The following is a 10,225-nucleotide window of genomic DNA, read 5'->3' as shown; positions in this document are numbered from 1 at the left end:
GCAAAGATTCTGGGCTTACGAAGAAACTAATACTCTAGTAGGAATGCTTGAAATAAAAATATCTAGCACCAACTGAAACCTAAGTATCAGGTTGCCCATTTTGTGTTGCTGTAATAGAATACCACAGACTGAGTAATTTATAAAGCAAAGCAGCATATTTCATGGTTCTGGAGGATAAGAAGTCTAATATCAAGATCCCGGCATTTGGTGAGACTTTTTGCTGTATCATCTCTTGGTAGAGGCAAGTGGGTGAGTGAGGGCAAGAGGTTGAACTTGCCTCAACCCCAAGCCCTTTTATAATCAGTATTAATCCATTCATAAAGTTGGAACCTCCATGGCCAGCCAGCCATTAGGCTTCACTTCCCGATATGGTTGCATTGTGGATTCAGTTTCCAACACATGCTTTTTGGAGGACACATTCAAATTACAGTACAGGTACTTTATATTAGCTTTATAATGACTCTCCCAAGAAAACAATGTCATGTACAAGATGAGGAACTGGAGCCCAGACAGGTGAAGCCCCACCGCGTGTCACACAGGAAGAAATGGCAAAGTAAAAATTCACACCCAGGACTCCCTCGGCTTTCTCACTGCACATGTTGCCTTCTCACTGGATATCACCTGACAGAATGAGACTCAGGTGCTTACAGGGATTCACCAGGAAAAGGGGAAAGTCAGCATGACCAGAACTAGAACACGGGCCAGTGAATGCAGTTCTGGGTGGACCATGGCATTGGTCCACCAAGGATAGCTTGAATGTGGTTAAAATATTAAAAGAACAAGGCACAAAACGCACAAATAAAATACAAATGATGCTGAAACACAGCTTTTATTTTACTTCAAAGTTTACCTCGGATCAGCTTGGGAAGGTGAGGGGAATGAAGCAGGGGCTGTTAAAGGGCCATGGGAGAGAAAAGGTATCTGTGGGAAGAGAATAATCTCTTTTGACTTCATGTGCTGCCTCACCGACACACTGGAGCAGGGATTGGGCCCCCAAGGCCTCAGGTAGCCCTGTGCCTATGGCTTTGCTGGGTGCAGCCTACGAGGCTGCTCGAATGGGTTGCAGGCTGGTGCCTGAAGCCTTCCCAAGGGGGTGTTGCATGCTGCTACTGACTCCACAGTTCTGGGGTCCTGGTGGTGGTCAGGTCCTGCTCCCAGCACTCCACAAGGCACTCTCTCCTGTGGCCTGGATCCACTAGACACTAGACATTTCCCTGGTGGGGGCCCTCTGTGGCAGCTGCACCTCACATTTCCACTTGGCATCACTCTAGTGGAGGCTCTCTGTGGGCTGGGCATGCTAGCTTAGTTCTCTTTTCCTCTTCTTATAAAGCCACCAGTCCCATTCCTGTGATAACCCATTAATCCATTAACCAATGAATGAAGGCACAGCCTTATGAGCCAATCACATCTCAAAGGCTCCACCTTTCAGTGTTGTCACATTAGGGATTAAGTCTCAACATGAGTGTTGGAGGGAACATTCAAACCACAGCAGTATAAAAACAATATTCAAGTCCAAGGTATATGGTCAAGATTACAGGTGGTAAGGAATAGGCTAGAGAATAGGAATAGGCTAAATTTGCTAGAGATGTGCTGTGGAATTATCTGTATTTCTAGCTATGACCTTAGCTTCCTCAATTCCATTTCATTGCAAGAATATGAAAAATTAAATTGAGATCCAGGTTCTTTTTTTTATTTTTTAATTTTTATTTTTTGAGATGGAGTCTCGCCCTGTCACCCAGGCTGGAGTGCAGTCGCACAATCCTGGCTCACTGTAACCTCCGCCTCCTGGGTTGACGCCATTCTCCTGCCTCTGCCTCCTGAGTAGCTGGGACTACAGGCGCCCGCCTCTGCGCCCAGCTAATTTTTTGTATTTTTTAGTAGAGACGGGGTTTCACCGTGTTAGCCAGGATGGTTTCGATCTCCTGACCTCGTGATCTGCCCTCCTCGGCCTCCCTAAGTGCTGGGATTACAGGCGTGAGCTGCCGCACTCTGCCCAGGTTCTTATTTTAATAGAAAAGTAAGAGAACAGGGAAGGAACACAGGTCAGTGTGAGGAAGGGGTTCATGGTAGACACAGAGACGGACTGTTTCTCTGCCTCCTCACATTGTGCTAACAGGGACACAGACAGATTCAGAGGCCCTTGCAAAAAGAGAAGCCAGAGTCCCCTAAGACACAAAGGGGAGGCGTGAGGAAATCCTGCATCTCAGTTGCACACAAGGCAGCTGTGCATCTCAGTCGCAAACAAGGCAGCTGTCTCAGGCTACAGAAGAAAATAGTCATGAACAAATTCAGGTCAGTCATGGTAAGTGATGACACTCTGAACAGCCCACCACACACTCAAAAATTCTGAATCAAAAAATCCCCACAACCCAGTCCTGTCCCTTTTGTCCCACCCTCCACCCACTTCAGACCCCCAGAATCTCACCTTTACAAGCTGTGAGAGACTCAGATCCCTGGGCACTGTCACTCCCTGGGGTAGAACAAAAACAAGACCTGGTTAGAGCCCACAGGAGATGTGGTGCTGGAGGAATTATGGGGTGGGCAAGCTCCTCCACACTCCCGCCCCGCACTTACACTCAGCCTTAGAGTAGCTCCCTCCTTTTCCACCTGTGGGAGGAAAATGTCCTGTGAGGGGCCAGGGACGAGGCAGGGCCATAAGGTCCTAGAGGAACCTCCTAGTTTTGGATCCCAGAGAAGTTTCCAGAACTGTGACTGCAGACCCGGGGCAGGATCAGGAAACATGAAGAAAGCAGGTGTGGGTCCTGGACCAACTGCCCTTCTGAGGTCTGTCCTCAGCAGAGACCTTCCCCTGTGACCTGTGACTGCTGGGATCAGGTCCCCATCACAATCGTCAAGGTGATAAATCTGTCCTTCATTGTCACAGGTGCTTTACAAAAGAGTAGGTGCGGCTGGGTGCGGTGGCTCACGCCTGTAATCCCAGCACTTTGGGAGGCCGAGGCAGGCAGATTACAAGGTCAGGAGTTCGAGACCAGCCTGGCTAACATAGTGAAATCCCGTCTCTACTAAAAATACAAAAAAAAAAAAAAAAAAAAAAATTAGCCGGGTGTGGTGGCACGCATGTGTAGTCCCAGCTACTAGGGAGGCTGAGGCAGGAGAATTGCTTGAACCTGGGAGGTGGAGGTTGCAGTGAGCTGAAACCACGTGACTGCACTCCAGCCTGGGTGACAGAGCCAAGACTCCATCTCAAAAAAAAAGAGTAGGTGCTGGCACACAGGGTCCAGGCTGGGTAGGCCCGTGTGTGTGGATGGTGCTTCCCAGTAATGAAGCAGGACACACTTCTACCTAGGGCTTGAAACACCCAGTGGGACAAGAAAACTCAGACCCCACTCCTCATCCCTTCCCCACCTGAGCTCTTCTTCCTCCACATCACAGCAGCAACCACAGTAGCTCCAGTGACCACAGCTCCAAGGAGAACCAGGCCAGCAAAGATGCCCACGATGGGGATGGTGGTCTGGGAAGCCGGCTCTGGGAAAAGAGGGGAACGTAAGGGGCCCTGACCCCCAGGCCTCAGCCCTGACCCTGCGGAAGGGCTCCAGAAGGGCTCCTGTTTTCCCTGAGAAGAGACATGACCTCCCATCCCCGTCCTTACCCCATCTCAGGGTGAGGGGTTCGGGTAGCCCCTCATGCTGCACATGGCACGTGTATCTCTGCTCCTCTCCAGAAGGCACCACCACAGCTGCCCACTTCTGGAAGGTTCCATCCCCGGCAGGCCTGGTCTCCACAAGCTCTGTGTACTGGTTCTGGTCCTCCCCATCCCGCTGCCAGGTCAGTGTGATCTCCGCAGGGTAGAAGCCCAGGGCCCAGCACCTCAGGGTGGCCTCATGGTCAGAGATGCGGTGGTGGGTCACATGTGTCTTTGGGGGATCTGAGGGGGAAAGTCAGAAAATTCAGGCACTTTGTATATCTCATGGGACACTCCAGCAGCACCCATGTGTCCATCCTGAGAAGGAAGAGGACAATTATAGTAGGAGAAGAGGACATAACCTTGACACCAGCCTGGACTTAGGGATCTGGGATAGCCTCTTATTCCTTGGAAAGTTCTAGAATCGGGGTGAGATAGCCCAGGGTAGAAGGTGAAAAGGGATTTCTGGTCCTGGCCTGTGTGGATGCTGAGTGACTGAGAAAAGCTGGAGTCAGACCTCCAAAAACTCTTGGTGTGGGGCTGAGAATCAGGCATGAGAGAAACTCCCCCATGATTCCTAACACTGGGAGACAAAGAGAACTGCTCATCAGTTTATTTGAAGGATGGAATCTCCAGCGAGACTAGATTCCTTAATTGCCCCTGAGAGAGGGCTGGCCCTTTAAGAGAGTCACTCTGTGGTATAGGATCTCCTGTACCAGGGGTGACAGCTCCCTCTCCTGATCCAAGGGAGGAGCGGTATTCTGTCCTCCATCCCTGTTTTTTCTACTGTTTGAGATCTGTCAGCTGTGGGCACAGTCCCAGCCCCAGAAGGAGATGGGAGAGTAGCCCTGTGGACCCTCTTACCCAGGTGAAGCAGCGTCTCCTTCCCCTTCTCCAGGTATTTGCGGAGCCACTCCACGCATGTGTCTTCCAGGTAGGCTCTCTGGTGCTCCGCCTCACAGGCATCATTTGACTTTCGCTCGGAGATCTGAGCCGCCGTGTCCACCGCGGTCCAGGAGCGCAGGTCCTCATTCAGGGTGAGATAATCCTTGCCGTCGTAGGCGAACTGTTCATACCCGCGGAGGAAGCGCCCGTCGGGCCCCAGGTCGCAGCCATGCATCCACTGCAGGGTGTGAGACCCTGGCCCCGCCACTTAGTCAGTCCCGCCCACCGAGCCCCGCCCCCGTCGCCACCAACCTGTGGGGATTTGGCCTAAACTGAAAATGAAACCGGGTAAAGGCGCCTGAGACTCTCCCCGGTGGAGGGTCTGGGAGGGTTCCGCAGCCTTGGGGTGAATCTGGGACCCGAAGATTCGAGAGGACCGGCGCCGTCGGTGGGGAATGGGGAGGGGTCGTGACCTGCTCCCCTGGCCGGGGTCACTCACCGGCCTCGGTCTGATTGTAGTAGCCGCGCAGGGTCCGCAGGTTCACTCGGAAAGTCTGTGCGGTGTCCCTGGCGCTCCGTGTCTCCCGGTCCCAATACTCTGGCCCCTCCTGCTCCATCCACTGCGCCCGCGGCACCATCCTCGGACTCGCGGCGTCGTTGTCAAAGCGCACGAACTGGGTGTCGTCCACGTAGCCCACAGAGATGAAGCGGGGCTCCCCGCGGCCGGGCCGGGACACGGAAGTGTGGAAATACTTCAAGGAGTGGGAGCCTGGGGGCAAGGAGGGGCTGAGATCGGCCCGACCCTCCTACGGGCGCGGGTCCCTGAGTCCTGCGTCCCCGCCGGGGCGGCCCCTCTCTACTCCCGGTAGAGGCGGTTTCCATCCCGACCCCGCACTCACCCGCCCAGGTCTCGGTAAGGGCTAGGGCCTCCGAGAGGAGTAAAAGGAGGGTCCCATGAGTCATGATCCCAGTCTCTGAGTCCTGAGTCTCTTGAAGCCGGGTGGAGACTTTATAGTCGGGAGTCGTGGCGACGCTGATTGGCTTCTCTAGAAACCCGACACCCACTGGGAATGAGAACTGAGTCTGCGTCATGAGTATCCAGGAAGAAGGACACGACCAGGTTACGAGAGGAAATGGAAACTGCAGAGTGTGGAATCACCAACGCTGCGCCTCCCAAGTCTCCACACTCTGCCCTTGGGACCTGAGACCCTGAGAGCCACGCCCGGGGACTTGGAACATTGCCCTGCGTTCTCACTTCCTGACCCGAACGCTCTTTGTCACACTATCTCCCTGAGTCCTGGCCCAGGGACTGTGTAAACTATGTAAATCAGTGGTTTTTTCGTGTGTGTGAGTGTGTGTGTGTGTGTTTTGGAGCTATGTGTGTGTGTGTGTGTGTGTGTGTGTGTTGGGGCGGGGGTGGTCTCGCTCTGTTGACCAGGCTGGTCTCGAACTTCTGGACTAAAGCGATCCTCCCATCTCGGCCTCTCAAAGTGCTAGGATTACCCGCGTGAGCCACTCTGCCCGGCCTTTATTTATTTATTTATTTATTTATTTATTTTCTCTGTCGCCCCAGGCTGGAGTGCAGTGCCGGCATCTTGGCTCACTGCTACCTCCGCCTCCGGGGTTCACACCATTCTTCTGCCTCAGCCTCCCGAGTAGCTGGGACTACAGGGGCCCGCCACCACGCCCAGCTAATTTTTTGTATGTTAGAGACGAGGTTTCACCGTGTTAGCCAGGATGGTCTCGGTCTCTTGACATCGTGATCCGCCCGCCTTGGCCTCCCAAAGTGCTGGGATTACAGGCGTGAGCCACCGCGACCGGCCTACCCGGCAATTTTTTTTTTGTATTTTGTAGAGACGGGTTTTCGCCATGTTGCCCAGGCTAGTCTCAAACTCCTGGACTCAAGCGATCCGTCCACCTCGGCCTCCCAAGGTGCTGTATTTACAGGCGTGAGCCCGTATTGTTAAATACTGTATTGTTTTAAATCCCAAAGTGTTGGAATGACAGGCGTGAGCCACCGCTCCCAGCAATCAGCGGTTCTTAAACTTTTAGGTTTCAGTATCTCTGTACACTCTTAGAAATTAGTCCTGGCTGGGCGCGGTGGCTCACGCCTGTAATCTCAGCACTTTGGGAGGTCAAGGTGGGCTGATCACCTGAGGTTGGGAGTTAGAGACCAGCCTGACCAATATGGAGAAACCCTGTCTCTACTAAAAGTTCAAAAAATTAGCCGGCGTGGTGGCGCATGGCTGTAATCCTGGCTACTTGGGAGGCTGAGGCAGGAGAATTACTTGAACCCAGGAGGAGGAGGTTGCGGTGAGCCAAGATCGTGCCATTGCCCTCCAGCCTGGGCAACAAGAAAAAAGAAATTAGTGAGGACCCAAATAAATTTTGTTTCTGTGGATTGTATCAATTTTTATCATATATAAATTAAAGGAGATTAAAACAAAATATTAAAAATATTAATTCATTTAAGATAATATTAATAACCCATTACATGTTAATGGAAACAACTTTTTTTTTTTTTTGAGTCAGAGTCTTGCTCTGTCCCCAGGCTGGAGTGCAGTGGCACGATCTCGGCTCACTGCAACCTCCTTCTCCCGGGTTCAAGCGATTCTCCTGCCTCAGCCTCCCAAGTAACTGGGACTACAGGCGTGCGCCACCACACCCAGCTAATTTTTGTGTTTTTAGTAGAGACGGGATTTCACCATGTTGGCCAGGATGGTCTTGATCTCTTGACCAGAAATAATATAGCTGTAATGAAAAAAACCCTAATTTTTAATTTTTCCAAAATAAACAATGTATAGGCCGGGCACGGTGGCTCATGCCTGTAATCGCAGCATTTTGTTAGGCCGAGGCAGGCAGATCACCAGGTCAGGAGTTCAAGACTAACCTGGCCAGCATGATGAAACCCTGTCTCTACTAACAATACAAAAATTAGCCGGGTGTGGTGGTGCGCACCTGTAATTCCAGCTACTCTGGAGGCTGAGACAGGAGAATTGCTTGAACCCGGGAGGTGGTGGTTGCAGTGAGCCAAGATCACACCACTGCACTCCAGCCTGGGCGACAGAGTGAGATGTCTCGTGAAAAAAATAAGAAACAAAAAACAAAAACAAAAACAAAAAAACAGGATCTGCTTCAAGAAGTTGCCTTTGTAGTCAAACCAGCTGAAACGTTACAACCAAGAAAGCTGGCCAAATGACTTCAAAAAGACCTCACGCTTCATTGTAATCCCGTTTCCAGGCTAAATTGCACTCCCATCCATGCTGTGACAGTTGACAATCTCCATGACAATGAGTAGAAGAAGTCCTAGAAGGACTGAAAGGAAAGCGGTATTACCGGTTTGGAGACGTTCACTGCCTGTCCCCATAAAACATATGAATATTCCTCCCCCCCACTTTTAATGCCCAACCCCTTCATTAGAGCAATCCTACATTTTAGCACCCTCACCCCTCACTAGCCGCCTCACTAGTGGAGAAGTTGACTTGGGAGAGCTGCTCTCCTCTTTACAAGTCCTGTGCAGGAAATAAAGCTTGCTCACTTTCGGTTTCATGTATTGGCTCTGCGACTCCCAGTGAGGAAAGATCCCACCTTCTGTAGCTACCAAGATTTTTGGTAACAAGAAGAGTGATTATTTTTCATTTTCATAAGTGTTGTTCTTGCAAAATTTTGCAAGCGTCATTCTTGGCTCCTAGCATACATTCTCTTTACTTATTTTTAAAATTTTAACTTTTATTTTAGATACAGGGGGTGGCCAGGCGCGGTGGCTCACGCCTGTAATCCCAGTCGGGAGTTCGAGACCAGCCGGATCAATATGGAGAAACCCCGTCTCTACTAAAAATACAAAATTAGCTGGGGGTGGTGGCGCATGCCTGTAATCCCAGCTACTCAGGAGGCTGAGGCAGGAGAATCGCTTGAACCCGGGAGGTGGAGGTTGCGATGAGCCGAGATCACGCCATTGCGCTCCAGCCTGAGCAACAAGAGTGAAATTGTCTCAAAAAAAAAAAAAAAAAAAAAGAAAAAAATAGATACAGGGGGTACATGTGCCGGTTTGTTACATGGGTATGTTGTCTGATACTGAGGTTTGGGGTATGGATCCTGTCACTCAGGTAGTGAACATAGTACCCACAGGTAGTTTTTCAACCCACGTCCCCACCCTCTCCACTCTAGTTGTCTGCAGTGTCTGTTGTACCCATGTTTATGTCCATGTGCGCTCAGTGTTTAGCTCCCAATTATAAGTGAGAAGATGCAGTATTTGGTTTTCTGTTCCTGCATTAATTCACTTCAGATTATGGCCTCCAGCTGCATCCCAGCCATTCTCTTACTTTGATTGAAGTGTATATGTTAAAAAATCTAGCCTTACACAAATATTGAGTTGAAAAAGGAAGGATTTTTTTTTTTTTTTTTTTTAGATATTTGAAATACAACTTTATTCTGATTCTAAACGAAAAGGAATGGGAATGACAGTAACAAACAAGATTTCACCACTGAATATTGTGATGTGACTGTAGCAGTCTTATATTTGAAACTCAAGGAATCAACTGTGTTCCAAAACAGCTAAATATGCAGGTCCAAACAACGAAGGTAGTTTTTGAACTGCCACATTCACTGCGAAGCCCACTTATCTCCTTCAGCATCCCACAGATGAAGCACATGTTCCACTTAGCTAGATAATAATGAGGTGGCACACACGCTGCACCGCTGACATCACAGGACAGCTGCCTATAAAACTATACTTCTGACGCTGGGCTCCAGCTTCCTTCTCACAGGTCATCATCCTCGTCCGGGACAGCAGTTGTCTGAGCAAACCTCTAAGTCGTGCTCATACTGTGCTGCCAAAGCTGGGTCCACGACAACTTCCGGTGGGGCGAGAGCAGGCATGGCAACAAATTCCAAGTTAGGGTCTCCAATGAGCTTCCTAGCAAGCCAGAGGAAGGGCTTTTCAAAGTTATAGTTACTTTTGGCAGAAATGTCGTAGTACTGAAGATTCTTCTTTCAGTGGAAGACAATGGATTTCGCCTTCACTTTCCTGTCCTTAATATCCACTTTGTTGCCACACAACACAATGGGGATGTTTTCACACACTCGTACCAGATCTCTATGCCAGTTAGGCACATTCTTGTAAGTAACTCTCGATGTTACATCAAACACTATGATGGCACTTTGGGCTTGGATATAATAGCCATCTCTCAGTCCACCGAATTTCTCCTGGCCGGCTGTGTCCCATACATTGAACTTAATAGGTCCTCTGTTGGTATGGAACACTAGGGGATGAACCTCAACACCCAAGGTGGCTACATACTTCTCAAATTCACCAGTCAAATGACATTTCACGGAAGTCGTTTTTCCAGTACCACCATCACCAACCAATACAAGTTTGAACTGGACCTGGGGCTCTCCCTGCGCAGCCATCGCGGCATTCCTTCCAGAAGCGTCTCCATGCCCGTCTGACTGAGGAAGGAAGGATTATTATTGCTGTTGTTTAGAGACAGGGTCTCGCTTTGTCACCCAGGCTGGAGTGCAGTGGCACCATAATAGCTCACTGCAGCCTGGAACTCCTGGGCTCAAGGGATTCTCTCACCTCAGCCTTCCCAGTAGCTGGAACAACATGTGTGAGCTACCATGCCCGGACTGGGAGGATTATTTTTAACAGCTTTTCATGTAATTGTGGATATTCATATTTCACATTACATAAAAACT

At 50.1% G+C, this 10,225-nt stretch overlaps 1 protein-coding gene and 1 pseudogene across 3 annotated transcripts; both read right to left on the bottom strand.

Moving 5' to 3' along the window:
• Positions 1-799: 799 nt before the first annotated feature.
• LOC100440558 (popy class I histocompatibility antigen, alpha chain E) lies at positions 800-5,664 on the bottom strand. Of its 3 annotated transcripts, none has more exons than XM_024248524.2 (8): positions 5,428-5,664; positions 5,028-5,297; positions 4,508-4,783; positions 3,611-3,886; positions 3,367-3,486; positions 2,575-2,607; positions 2,426-2,470; positions 800-2,260 (listed from the first exon to the last, which is right to left on the bottom strand). In XM_024248524.2, the coding sequence occupies exons 1-8, from the start codon at positions 5,618-5,620 to the stop codon at positions 2,256-2,258; spliced, it is 1,218 nt and encodes a 405-aa protein (XP_024104292.2). In that variant the 5' UTR covers positions 5,621-5,664; the 3' UTR covers positions 800-2,255. The 3 variants fall into 3 exon arrangements, with proteins under 3 accessions (XP_024104292.2, XP_024104291.2, XP_009239891.3); XM_024248523.2 differs by having other exon boundaries at positions 800-1,345; XM_009241616.3 differs by lacking the exons at positions 2,426-2,470; positions 2,575-2,607 and having other exon boundaries at positions 800-1,345.
• A 3,251-nt stretch (positions 5,665-8,915) lies between these two features.
• On the bottom strand, positions 8,916-9,983 carry LOC100440202 (GTP-binding nuclear protein Ran-like; annotated as a pseudogene).
• Between the last annotated feature and the right edge of the window lie 242 nt (positions 9,984-10,225).

This window comes from Pongo abelii, chromosome 5 (assembly GCF_028885655.2).
Source record: "Pongo abelii isolate AG06213 chromosome 5, NHGRI_mPonAbe1-v2.0_pri, whole genome shotgun sequence".
Classification (NCBI taxonomy): domain Eukaryota; kingdom Metazoa; phylum Chordata; class Mammalia; order Primates; family Hominidae; genus Pongo; species Pongo abelii.
Note: the sequence above shows the minus strand (reverse complement) of the source record. Positions and strands in the feature narration are given on the sequence as shown.

Coding starts and splice junctions, on each gene's coding strand:
- LOC100440558 (XM_024248523.2), bottom strand. CDS start 5,620: ATGACGCAGACTCAGTTCTCATTCCCAGTGGGTGTCGGGTTTCTAGAG. Junction 5,298..5,427: donor CCTTACCGAGACCTGGGCGG/GTGAGTGCGGGG, acceptor CCTTGCCCCCAG/GCTCCCACTCCTTGAAGTAT. Junction 1,346..2,425: donor GTCTCTCACAGCTTGTAAAG/GTGAGATTCTGG, acceptor GGGTTATCACAG/GAATGGGACTGGTGGCTTTA.